This window comes from Vidua macroura, chromosome 1, assembly GCF_024509145.1.
Source record: "Vidua macroura isolate BioBank_ID:100142 chromosome 1, ASM2450914v1, whole genome shotgun sequence".
NCBI lineage: Eukaryota > Metazoa > Chordata > Aves > Passeriformes > Viduidae > Vidua > Vidua macroura.
In genome coordinates, this window is record NC_071571.1 from 146536788 (window position 1) to 146550451 (window position 13664).

The window sequence follows — 13664 nt, forward strand, 5'->3', positions numbered from 1 at the left end:
ACAGGAGAGATCCTTTTCTTACTTGAAATATATAGAATTGTCTCTGAAGAGAAAAACAGGGTAAATCTTCCAAAGAATAATAGCTTCACTACAAAAATAGTTTCAAAGAAAAAAGAAACAAAACCCCAGATTCAGCTATAATATCAGTATTGCCATTGGCTGACAAACTGTGACAATGCAGGTCACATCAAATTCAGAGGAATCATTCTGACATCTCTGAAGGCAAATTTGGTTCTTTCAAAATGAGTGATTTTGACTACCTGAGAGGTTTGAAATGGACCTGGAATTAAGACAAAGTAAATCTAAAAGCAACATTGCATCATTTTCTCAAAACCATAATTATTTTGACCTGCCTTTGCTTAACTAAAAATTGCTTCAACTCAATGTAAATGAGTATTTTTCTCAGTATTGTCACCAAAAAAGTCCAAGTCAGATAATTTACACAAACTGATTTAAGTGAAGCTCTGGTAAGAGAAAGCATTAAATGCATGGAGCAACTGCATTTCCAGGCAAAGTCTTGCACTAATGCAGGCTGCAGGTTCCATAGAAGGCATCACCATATCCCATCAGGCTAAAGGAATTCAAGATACAGGCATGAGTGTCTTTACCACACCCTGGCAGCTTTGGATGCACTCCAGAGTGTCAAAAAGAGACAAAAACTGTCAGGTCAGCTCTGATTCAAGTTGCAGGTAGCCCTACACCATGCTCTTTACACAGGAGTTTGTAGAAGTCTCAGGGTGGAGCAACACAGGTCTCTGCTTCAAGACTAATCCCAAAGGACTGTCTGTAGGATTCAAACTGCTATGTTTCAACCCAAATATTCAGATTACATTTTCCAATTTGATCGGTTGTTTTGTATGCCAGGATGCAAGAAGTACCTTAGAATTTTATTTTTTTTTTTTAATCCAAACCTGGCCATATGCACTGTGCTTTGAATTTGAGCTGGCAGTGGGAATCTGATACCGTCCTAAAAGAACTGGAGGTGATGCCTTATGCTTCCCTGGCAGGGTCATATTAACTGAGCTGGCAGATTTGATAGAATTAGATTTCTTTTTCGAGCTGGTACAGCACTGTGATGTGTCAGCACACAAAGTATTTCAGATAAGTAAGATTAAGTTCTTGATTGAAGATCCACCCTCTAGAAATAATGAGGTGTCCTTTAAAAGGAAAAACCTTTGTTTTGTTTTGGTGTACCAAAGCTCTAAAAACAAAAATAAAAAAAAAATCCAAAACTCCAAAGCTCCTGGAAAAATGTCAGTAGCAATTATATAGTCCAGAGACATTTTAAAATTGCATCAGACTTAATACCTCAGTGTCACTGTGCCAGTTTTTACTCTGCAGAACAATCCTCCCAAGGGATGGCTAAGGAGTCCACTGCAGCAGTTTTGGGGATACCAGGAGCATGTGTGGCTGCCTCCATGCCAGCAGCAGTCCCCTGTCAAGAACCAGAAAGGTGGGGAATGTTGTGCTTAGACCCTGTGGGCTCTGACCTGTCCCCCATTCCTCCTTGTCCTCCCTTTATGGAAGGCTATAGAGTGCTGAGACTGCACTGAAAATCTGCTGGGACAAAGGACTTCCAAAGAGATGGAAAAGCTACTACAAAAAACAAACAAAAAAAGTTATATTGAGATTATGGCCTCAGAGAAATACAGCTACACTTCAAACATTTGTCAGCAGGTGCAAGTTTCAACCACTTATGTTGTGTCTCTTTTTCATTTTAGGATACCTTGCAATTGCTTGGCAGAAATAGCTGTGGGACTGGTCCAGAGAAACAGATGTGGCTTGATGAGGTTAACAGGTTTCCAGAAACAGCACAACTTCTCTCTGCTCAAAGGTTTGGTCATCCCATACACAGGAAACAAATCTTCCTCTCCACGAGGAAGGATGTGCACATCAGTCCAGATGAAGCAACTTAATCACAGGCAGTTCAAAGTGAAGCAAAGCCAGGAAAGAATTGCTTTCCCTGGGGGAATCTCCTTTCCCCCAGAACTGTATTTTAACAATTACTACAGTCTTTACAATTGATGACATTCCTAATCTTAACTCATGTTTCAGAACAAGCTTCTGACAATACTATGGGGGAAGTTTCTTTTAAAAAGAGCTCCCTGTCTGTCAAGGCCCCCCATTTTCCACATTCCACAGCTATTTCACAGCTTGAGGGGGTTGTGACTTAAAAGAGCTTTTCAAAGTTTTATAGGACATTTTACACAAAGCAACTGCTACTTACAAACCAGAGCATGGGACACTTGGCACCAGGGGGAAGAGGAGGTTGGTAAGAGTGGTGAAGGTGACCAGAAGGGTGACAGCAGTTGCTCTGTGGCTGCTCTTAATTAGTGCCAGGTCAGCCCAGAGCAGTTATCAGGACAAGAGGGGTCACAAGAAGTGACAGCTTTGAACAACTAACAGACATACATCCTGAACAGAGACCACTTATGTTGATAAGGTTATCTATTTCATAAGATAGACGTTTGTGCCCAGAAAACACACATAGCTCCCACAGGGTCAATTCAGCTGCCAAACGCATTTCAGTTGCCACTGAAGATACCTTGGACATCAAACCCACCCTCCTCCTGAAGTCTCAAATACAACACCAGGTGTCAGAAGACACGGACAGATAGTCCAGGGCTGTTCAAACAGCACTAAGAGACTACAGTTGAGAAGCCAAGACCCCTGAAGCCTGGTAGGAGATTCCCAGCTCCCTGGAGCAGACACATGCTGGGTGATACAAAGCAGATGCCTACTGGACAGTGAATCAGACCCCAGGCTAGCCCAGAGAGGGATGCAGACATGCCCTGGGTGGGCTGCAAAGGTAGCTGTCCATCCCACCAGTGGCACCAGGCACACCATTCCTGCCAGGACTGGAGGGGCAGATGGGAGCTGTCGCATTCCTGGGCTAGCCATGGCCTCCAGTGGTCTGTTGGCTGCTGCCACAGGCACTGTGGTAAAAAGAGCAATACAAGCATTTACAACAGCATTTTGCCTGCAAGGCTGCATGTCTTGCACAGGAAATGTCTGTATGGGTCAAGGAGCTTTCTCGCTGTTGTAAGCAATTCCTCTGAATTGTGAGCTGACACATAACCCCAGAGTTTACTTCCAGCTTGCATACCTGTGAGTTAGATTTTCATTTATCAGTTAGGAGGCACACCATAAGCATAACAGACAGGCTTTGATGCAGTCAGGCAAAACTGTGGCAGAGCGGGGCAAAGTATCTCTGCCATACTTCACCTTAATTCCTAGAATTCATTCCCATGTTTTAATAACCTACATAAGGAATCTCAGATCAGTTCAAAATATACCTGCCTCTCTGCTCCTTGCAAGCTTGATTGAACACAGGCTGTTTAGCAAATATTTTATAGTAAATAAAAATATTTTATAATAATATTTATATAAAAATATATACAAAGCTAACTGGGCTTGCACTGAAAAGTTCCACCAGAGTATCTTGGCAGAGGGGCTGGTTATTAAAAATAATTCTTTCACTTAAGAAGTATTGTAGGTAAAAACTTTACCACCTTACTTCACCAGTTTATATATCTGCTGCTTCAGATGAGATACCAGTAGTCCTATGCTGCCTTCTGCAAAATCTAAAAGTTACAGAAGACATAGAAAATTAATTAAGTCTGATATGAAAAAGAAAAAAGTTGAAGAAATTCTACATGTGGCATGTGACAGTGTTGAAACAAGACAAAAAATGCACCCTTTTCAAAGTTCCCTCAGCCAGAGCCATGAAAAGCTCCACCAGGTGGTGGGATTAACAGCACTTGAAATATGCTGTGAGCTGAGTTTGCTCTCTCTCCTTTGCTTTTTAAAAGCAGGTTTCTGCTTCACTACGCTTTTGAAAATAGGTGCAAAAGATGTTCCGAGTAAAAATTTATTTCTACTATCATTTAATGGCAGCATTTGCAACTCACTTGACATAAAAGATGTTTTTATAACCTAGAAGATGGAACTGTCATCTGCATGACCTTAATTTCCTCTCAAGTTGCTCACAGTTTTACATAAACAAAAAAAAGAAAATTGATAAGCACATACCAAGTCTTACATAAAATTATGTTCAGTTTGAAAAGCAGCCTTCCTCAGTTGAGAGGCCATTACCATTAGCAGTATCATCAAGTTTGGAAGAAAAACTGCAAAGAAGGTCTCAAGTTTGTTTCTGGTCAGGATCTGTGACAAATTCTTACAAACAGGGCAACTCGCTGTCTCCTCTGCAGAATCAGATTGTGCACCAAGTGAGTGAGCCAAAAGAATAAGTAACACAATTTCTCTCTTCTTTTGCACTTTCAGAGACAATGCTTCTACACACTACTAAGCAAAAAGGTAAAATAAATGTGTATTAGCAGAACTGTAGTTTATAAACTTAGTGGTAATTTAAAAGCTGGTTTGGCAGAACCATAGGCTGGGACTTTGTTGAGGTACAGGACTTAAACCTCCTGACACAGAAATGTTACTCTACAGCAGCACTAAAACAGTGAGAAGTGAGAAATGAAGTGAGAAATCAGCAGAGGAACAGAGCAGCAAGTTCACCACAGACCTATGCTGGGGTTTTGTTGTTTCCAGGATAATCAAGAAAACACATGCTATTAACTAATAAACAAATTAATTCTTTTTATTCACATCCAACCGTTCCCTCCTTTACCCCCCCCCCCACCCCGGACATGTGCTCAAGCAGATTAGAAACTGTCAGGTTCCCAGATAGGTCCAGAAAGGACCTTAAGCACAGCCATGCCCTGCAGAAAACATCCTGCCTCTGCTGAAAGCAGGAAAGGGAGCCCAGGGCCACCCCCAACCCTTCCAACACCAGAGCAGCTCTGTCGAGGCATTGAGCACAGTGGGCAGAGCACCACCGGCTCTGGACTGGGACAGAAAAATTGAGGAGGGCTGAACACACTGTCTTGTGGAAGGTACTGGCTGGCATGGGTGGCACAGGATGCTGTGGATGCAACAAGCCAAGTGTTTCCAAGCAGATGCTTCACACAGAGCCGCCCCTCCAGCTTAAGCTGTGTAAATAATATACAGGAGAAGTGTGCTGCTAATTGAGTACCTCCCGAAATGCCAAGAGGCAGGAAGACTCCAGTTAAAGGCAACTCTTCATTTTAACTTGTGTCACTGAAGAGCACTAAAATAAATGAACTCCTGAGGACAAGATCAAAGTAGAATAAGAGACTCTTTTTTATATCCTTGAATCTCCTGTCCCTTTTGTACACTGAAATTTAATTTCCTTTTCAAAGAGAGCTTTTGGAGCTTATGAAAATTGACCCAAAAGATTACAAGGGCTTTGTCACCCTTCCAATCTCTCTGAAAGATCCATAATTAGGGAGGTTTTTCCTTCAACATATGTGCCCAGCAGACAAATATATAATTCAGACTTACAATTGCATGAATGAGTTATTTCAGTATATTGGATACATACAAGCCCAGCCGTTACAAAGAGTTGAAAAATCTTCTGTGTCTCAAATGAGTAAATATACATCAAGGCTTTTTTTTTTTTTTTTTTTTACTGGCTTGTTCTCATTTGTGCCGAGACTACACACACTAAGGACCTGGGATGGATGTTTGCTACTGAGATAAACATACCAAGTACAATAAAAACAAACGGCTGACCTCGAAGGGTAGTTATTTAGGCTCCTCTAGAAATTAATTCTGCAAGCAGGAATGTGCGAGCGGATACCTAAGACAGCTAGCCTGCTTTTTGCCCTCTAACGGAGTAACACCGGCTTTACTCCTTCGGCACACAGCCTATCCAGGGGAGAAAGAAATAACATAAACCAGCCAGGGTGCGGGTCTCCGCCGGGCTGGTCCCTCTCGCTGCTCCCAGCCGGCGGCGGCGCTGGGCAGGACTCCGTGGGGCAGCTGGAGGAGGGTTCTCCGGCGCTGTCGCCCCCCGAGCATCGCCCGAAGGTGGCCCCTTCCTCCAGAGCCCACCCCGGCACCCGCCAGCTCCCCTCTGCCTCCCTCCAGTGGGGAAATCCCGGCTGGATGGGGAGAAGCCTCCCCGCTCCGGAGTGCCGGGGGATGCTGCGAGCTCCGCCAGCGCCGGGGCCACCCCTGCTTCTAAATCACAGAAATAATTTTTCAGAAACCCCAACAACTCAACAGCCGAGTGACGAGTCAGGAGGCTGGGAGGCTCCCACCGCGCCTTCTGCCGCGGCGGGGAGCGGGGGATTTGCAGGTAAGCGGGGAGGAAGGAGGGCGGCAGGGACAGAGGGACGGGGTCCCGCGGTACTCACGGCGGGGTGCGGGGGGCCGGCGGGCGGCCGAGCCCCATGGCCGGGGGGACGGACGCACGGACGGTCGCTGCTGTGGCTGCCGCCGCGCTGTGTGTCTGTCCGTCTGTCTGCCAGCCCTACCCGCCGAGCCGCTCCGGGCGCCCCGTCCCTCCCCTCGCTCCCTCCCCGGCGCTTCCTGCCCGCTCATATAGCGCGCCCTCGGCCACGTGGACGGCGCGGGGCCCCGCCGGCTCCTCCTCGGGGCCGGGCCGGGAGGGGCGGACCCCCCACCACCACCCCCTCATCACCTCCCCTCATCACCTCCCCTCATCATCCCCCCGTCATCACCCCATCACCCCATCTCACCCCCCCTCATCAACCCCATCTCACTCCCCAAGCACCCCCCCATCACTCCCCCATCGCCCCCCATCTCACCCCCATTCCCCTCCCATCACCTCCCCCAGGCCGCTGAGCGCGGCTGTGCAGCGGAGAGGTGCGATGCGAACCCGGACTCACCCCGAGCGCCCTCGGGATGAAATCCGGCTCTCTTCGGGTCCTCCCTAGAGAGTCACCTCCCAGGAATGTCGGTGTTCGCCAAACTGCTGTGTCTGAAATTGGGCTGCGTGGATCCCGAAGGTGATCGCAGCAGGGAAAGTGGAAAGCAATTCGGCACTTCTCGGGGCAGAAAATAAAAATAGCGCATAGTCGATATTCACAGAGTCATAGAATGGTTTAGGTTGGAAGGGACCTTAAAGACAATCTGGTTTCGATCCTCCTACTATGGACAGGACGCCTTGTATTAGACCAGGTTGCTCAGAGCTCCATCCAGCCAGGCTTGAACACTTTGATGGATGGGTCATCTGCAACTGGTCTGGGCAACCTGGTCCAGTGTCTCACCACCCTCACAGGAAAGAATGTCTTTCAAATATCTAATTTAACCTATTCTCTTTCATTTTAAAACCATTCCCCCTTATCCTATCACTACATTCCCTTGGGAAAACAAACAAACAAACAAACATTTCCAGCTTTCTTGCAGCCCCTGTAGATACTGAAAGGTGCTATAAGGTCTCCCCTGTGACTTCTCTTCTCTGGGCTGAACAATCCCCCCCCTTAGCCTGTTTTTACAGGAGAGGTTCTTCAGCCCTCTTCTTTCTTTCCAGCATCAGACATTTTTAAGGTGACTATAAAAAACTGTAGAATTAAAAAGAAAGCAGCATCATTAAAGAATTCCCCAGACAGATACATTGAAGTGATAAAGTGTCTGCTAAAACTATTTAACAACGTAATGCTGGCTTTTTTAGTGTCAATGTGTAAAGTCTGGAGCCATGAGATGAGTAAAGACTGGGGCTATGACTAGAAGTGGGGGGGATTATAGCACCTCCAAAGAAGCAAATGATCTCTGATCTTCTCTCCTCCACCCTTCCGTAGGCAGGCGAATATGCACAGTGAACATGCACAGCACATATCAGAGGGGAGAATGCATTCCTGAGCTCTGAAAAACATGTTCTGTAACCCTGGACAGCCGGTGCACAACTCCCTTTGTGAAGCAGATGAGTTTACAGGTGATTAATCTAGTTAGTGAAACTGCCCACATTATTGGGTTATTAAATCCAGCACCACGTACTTCCAGTGGAAACTGTAACGTGCTATGTAGGAGCTGTAATTCATCAATCACCACTGAGCTTGTTTCCATAGAGTTATGTTAGTAAAAGCTTGAGTGTGCATTTAGACCGGTGTCACATCATGTCCCACGCTGTGCAGACATTTGCATGCAGGTGAGAGCACCTGTGACAGCCTGAGCTTTCTGCTTAGGGAGCATAAGCCCAAACAAGCCCTTCAAGGGACTCGCCCCATCACTGAATCCTGCCTCTGGATACTGAAGAGCAGCATAGTGTTATATCCTTCATAAACACATTTGGAAGGGATTTAATCTACAGTAATGAGCATTAAAAAAAAAAAAAAAAAAAAAAAAAAGAAAAAAAAAGAAAAAAGCACAGTAGTCTTCTTTTATGAGGAGTGTATCAATACAAGGGATTACTGTGTGGTGGAAACAGTCTATTAAATAGCTGTTCAGTGCTTTTTCCCAGGAGCTGCTTGACACTTTGCTGGAGGTGGGATGAGGAGCTCCAATTTGATTGTCTGTTAGTGTCTCTGTTACCTTTTTGCCTTGACGCTCTCATACTTTCAGGCAAATTGGTTGAATTTGGTGCTTCATTTGCTTCATAATAATAGTGAATGACTGGGACTGTTTACGAAAAATCTCTGTTTACGAATCTCTGGGGAACAGCTCACCAGTAATACGGTTTTGCATCAGGTTTGGGGATTTCTGCCAAGTATTTCTGTGGGGAGGGAGGGAGTGAGAGAGTGATGAGAAAGAGTCTGAACACTCTGCATTTCACTACCTGTTGTAACACACCTGGTCTGTCCCTGAATTCAACAGGAAAAAAAAAATGTATCTCGTAAAACAGCTGATTTATCATCATACAACATCCAAAGTTTCACTAGGTTGTATCAAGGAAAGCTTAACCCAGCAGCCAAGAATTATTAATAGTTAGTCAAGCTGACACTGGCACAGGTTGCCCAGAGAAGCTGTGGATGCCCCATCCCTGGCACTGTTCAAGGCCAGGCTGGATGGGGTTTTGAGCAGCCTGATCTAGTGGAAGGTGTCCCTGACCATGGCAGGGGAGTTGAGATGAGATGATCTTTAAGATCCCTTCCAACCCAAACTATTCTATGATTCTATAACTGAAGAAAGGGAGTGAGAGATATCTTTTTTTCTGTGTTTTCAGTCCCATCTCTGCACCATTTTTCTGGAGCACACAAGAGATAGGACATAGTGCACCCCTCCAGCCACACCAACCTTGGTCACAAGTTGTAAGGAGGAGATATGGAGGCGAGCTCTGCAGTGGCTGAGTTTGCTCAGAAAGGCTCCCTTCTGTGAAGCAAGGTGGAAGAGGAGTGAGTGTGTTTGCCCCAGAGATGCCTCAGCAAGGCATGACACAGTGACAGGGGTGTAGCATGGAGAAGTGCAGAGCATGGAGAAGATCCGCAAGTTTCTGCCAGCACCTGGCTGACCCAAGAGCAGAGAACAAGACCAAATCCTCCTGAAAAAGCAAGTGTGGAGATTATTTCTCCTTTTTATATCAGTGTTACACTCACTTAATTCCTTCAGATGCTCTCAACTTCCCTGATGCAGCCCAAGGAGCGTGGAGGTAACAAGTGCTCTCTGATAATGCCATCGGAATTACAGCAGGGTCCAACCCAGTGTGCTGGATCCAATCCCCCTCATGCTGTAGCATTTCACTAGCAAGTGTCATTTAGATGGTTTTGGGAAAGAATCCAGGATTTGTTTCACAGACAGTATTTCCTCAACAGCTCAGTGAATATGGAATAATTTGAACTAACCATGAAAATCTTGCTTGTCATCTTATGTAGAGAAACTATATCTATTCTAAAGTCTGGGCCAGGGCTTTCAGATCCAGACCTTTATTCATATTTTAAAATTCATAAACTGTGCCTAGGTAAAGCATTTTTCTCTATATTTTTAAGTAGCCAGTTTTTTTTTTTTGTTGGTTTGTTTTTTTTTTTTTTTGTTTTTTGTTTTTTTTGTTTTTGTTTTTGTTTGTTTGTTTTTTTTTTTTTTTTTTTTTTGTTTTTTGTTTTTTTTTTTTTTTTTTTTATAGCTGTTCCCTCAGTGGCAGGATTGTTTCTCAGTAGTCAATGTTTAAAGGCCCTTCAAGGCTGAAGGAATTAAAAATGAATAATTTAAAGCCGGTCTATGATGCATAATTTTTAACATATGTTTTACAGGCCATGTGGAACACTTTTTGACTTGTCAGTAGATATTTTACAAACATGCTGTGCTGGAACCAAAACTTTTTTTATTTAAGAGTTAGATTTGATCCCTCCTATGCTTCAACACAGCAGCGTGCTGGAGTCTACAAGCCATAACAAGGAAACCATTATCACCAGCACTGATCAGAAAAGAGGAGAAATGAAGCAACTGCAGCACTTTTTTCCTCTTGCGCACACTGCTAATCCAGATGTGAGCAGAACTATGGCTCTCCCATCTTAAGAAGCCTCATCCCAAGGTAGAGGTAGAGCAGCTGTGATTTGTTTGCTATAAGGCTCCAAAGGGATGGACCCAGGTGGTGTTGGAGAAGGAGCCATGACACATGTTGTCTTTGGGTTATTTTTTGAAGGATGGCTGGAGTATTTTTTTGCCAACCTCCTGTTAACTCCCTAAATATTATGCTAGGAATGCCATCTGAGTAATTCTTGACAGTTTTAATAGGCAAAGCTAATTGCTGGTGAATAACAACCTTCTATGGATTTCATTTCTTGTCCCTTCCTGACTGCTTGCAACAAGAAAGAGAAGAGGCATCTACCCTGCAGATGCTCAAAGGCAGCTTGGGTTTCAACCTTATTGACTGGTTCCCACACTCTTCCTTGTTTTCCTGGATTGTCCAGTTTTCATTTCTATTTTAAAGTTACTCCATATTTGCAGCTAAAAATAAATTGGTTTGGTTACTTCAAAAGTTTCTTGGGCCCAAACCCAATTTCAAGTGTTTCACCAAGCTGTAAATTGAGGAAATGCACTGGGGAAGTGCAGATTTGGGCTCATGTTTGCTTCCCCCTCATTAGCTGTCCCTTCAGTTCATAATCCATCATCTTTCAAACAAGCCAATTGCCATTGTGTCTAGAAGTTAAAATAGAAAACCAGCATTTGGCATGTACACAGTTGCCAAGAAGCTATTTCTCCTCGCCTATGTAAATAAATTGTCATTCAAAAATGGTTGGCTTGCTCTAAAAGATGTGCTAAGCACTGCACTGTGCTCCCAGTGGGAGGAAAGAGGAGCACATCCAGTAGTGTGGCCAACTAGTGCCCCATCCCCAGCTTCTCCCACTCATTCTGAATGAGTTGAATGGGACTGTTCTTTGCACTGGCCAAAATGCCATTGGATAGCTCCTCTCTCAGTGAACAGACCAGGAGTGATTACTGACCTTGCTGGTTATGCCCCCAGGTCAGGCTCAAGCTTCACACAGGTGGTGCCCTTTAAAAGAGATTTACTGGTAATCTATGTATTTATATTAGTTAATGATTTGTATTACATTTGTATTTATTTTACACCATACAGAACACACCTGTTGATCAGGATGACTAGATGTGAAAAAGATTAAATACTTCCAAACTTTATAGATATGAATCTAAGAAGATTGACCACAGATGGACTGTGCACAATTTATTTGTTCTGACTGGCAGAAGAGACAGATGATTTATGTACATATGACAGGTGATATATGTGTACCTACCTTACCTCCACTGAAGAGGTACTTTGGGTACTGTATTCAAATGTGTAAGAGTCACTGCACTTATTTTGTATAACTTGCAACAGTAGCACTTTATACACTGTGCTAACAACCTTGATAGGGCTATTTTGTGGCTGTAGACTTTGCATAAGTGACACACAGCTTTATCATGTCTGGCTCGGTCTTCTCACTGTTTTTTTTTTTTTTTGCAAACCATAACCCACACTTCTGACAGACGTCACAGGACTGTTCCAGAGTCTTCTAAAAGCAAGTGGAAAGAGTGTAGGTTTAAAGCAGGCTTTTAGATCACATCCTCAGCCTCCACGCTTCACACGGCCAGGCTCTGGCACTGAGGTGAGCAAAGACAAGAGAAACAATAAACAACATCCTTCCCTGCTTGCTCTTGGAATTCAAATGGTGAGAAGTTGCAAGAGCTCAGCAGTACTGACGCACAGTCAGTGGTGTCAGCCTCTGCTTCGCAGGACCAGGGTACAGGCCCACATCAGAGACAGCTGTGATATCAGAGGAAGATTTCTTGTGAGGCTAAACTATTACACAAAACGTGGTTTTGCCTGCTAGGACTCATTAATGCTGTATACAGGAGCATTGGCTATGGGTAAAGGTTGTGATTTGGTACAATCTGCTCTCAATAAATGTCTGTGAAAGTCAGAGAAACCTTTCAGTATTTCAGCACATAAAAGCACACAGTAAACACCAAAAGCCGGATTTGCAGAAATATTCAGCAAATCTGGAGCTCCCACAAACTCACATAAAAACCTCTCCGTGCTATGAAACACTTCTTCGCTTTTGTACTCTTGGGTAAATGCAAGTTTTGATATAAGGACCATACAAAGCCTGAGAGGAATAGTAAACACTTTAAAAAAAATTTAAAAGGCACTGATGGGATATGAAAATGGAAAAAAGAACATAACACATGTAGGGGTGGAATCACCATCCTTGAAAGTGTTTAAGAAACAAGTTAATATGGCACTTCATGATATGGCTTAGTGGGCAGGATCAAAGGATGGACTTGATAATCCTGCAGGTCTTTTCCAACCTTAATGATTCTATGATTCAACCTCTGTCAAGGTACCGGAAGATTAAAACAATATAAAAACAACTGGCCATAAATATTTTATTGCAGAAGGAAGAAATGGCATAAGCACCTGAAATGAGGATAAAGGTAAGTAACTACGTGGCAGAGAGAGGCAGCCATGTGTACTTTGTGTGTGTTTCACAGAAAATGTAGCACGTTCAATTTCTCCAGTATAAATGACCCTTCTTTGAAGTTCAGATATCACCTACAGAACATCACAGAAGTAAAATAAACCTAATTTACCTTTGGCCATCTGGATCTCACAGTGCCTTGAGTACCATCTATTCCCAAGTACCAAGAAAATAGGTGCATTAAGTAATTGGGAAGTTATTAGCATCATGTAATTTTATTTCATTTCACTTGTCCCCAGGATAGTCAGGAATAAACCAGAAGGTGAAATTAGACCCAGAAAATAAATTTGTTGATTAGGTTGAAGTGTTTATTAGGCTTCTGTTTGAGTTTCCAGCCCACAAGAAGAATGGCAAGCAAATCCTGTTAAAGACACATTTTGACAAGAATGCATTTTTCTATGGCTCCAACAAAATAAATATAGTAACACAGAAGAACCTTTTAAAAGTCAGGCTTATGTGCTTGTCTGATCAGCACCAGCTAACAGTTTCATCTCTCCTGAATGTCACAGAAGCACACGAGCTGTGCCACCATGCAGTTCTCAAGACAAATTCTTTTCCTCAAAGGACATCACACACATTCCAGGGGCTGTATATTCTGTATTAACTTAAACACAAATAACACAAAAGGGTAATTGCAAGTGGACTTCATCAACAGGGAAAACTGTGAATAAAACACTGAAGCACACCTGGCAGATGTTACTCCCACAGCTTAATTTAGTGTGGATAGGCATTTATTTTGAATGGTAGAAAAGCAATATGATAACACAGGTAGGATAGAAAAGTTTGTGTGTTTTTCTTTCTTGCCAGATATATAGGTTAAAGTAATTTTTCAGTCTATTCCACCTACTGAAATATGATGGGAAGGGATAAATGGTATGAGCAGAATCCCTCCAAGGAGGGATGGTGAATGCTTGTGCAGGC

The 13664-nt window shown here is 43.6% G+C and overlaps 1 protein-coding gene across 1 annotated transcript; it reads left to right on the forward strand.

Moving 5' to 3' along the window:
- The first annotated feature begins 2899 nt into the window (after positions 1-2899).
- LOC128809724 (collagen alpha-1(II) chain-like) lies at positions 2900-12686 on the forward strand. The gene is made up of 3 exons (XM_053981984.1): positions 2900-3042; positions 5736-6169; positions 12661-12686. Exons 1-3 carry the CDS (start codon positions 2900-2902, stop codon positions 12684-12686), a joined length of 603 nt encoding a protein of 200 aa, XP_053837959.1.
- Positions 12687-13664: the final 978 nt, after the last annotated feature.

Coding starts and splice junctions, on each gene's coding strand:
- LOC128809724 (XM_053981984.1), top strand. CDS start 2,900: ATGGCCTCCAGTGGTCTGTTGGCTGCTGCCACAGGCACTGTGGTAAAA. Junction 3,043..5,735: donor CAAGGAGCTTTCTCGCTGTT/GTAAGCAATTCC, acceptor TTCGGCACACAG/CCTATCCAGGGGAGAAAGAA. Junction 6,170..12,660: donor GGGGAGCGGGGGATTTGCAG/GTAAGCGGGGAG, acceptor ATTTTATTGCAG/AAGGAAGAAATGGCATAAGC.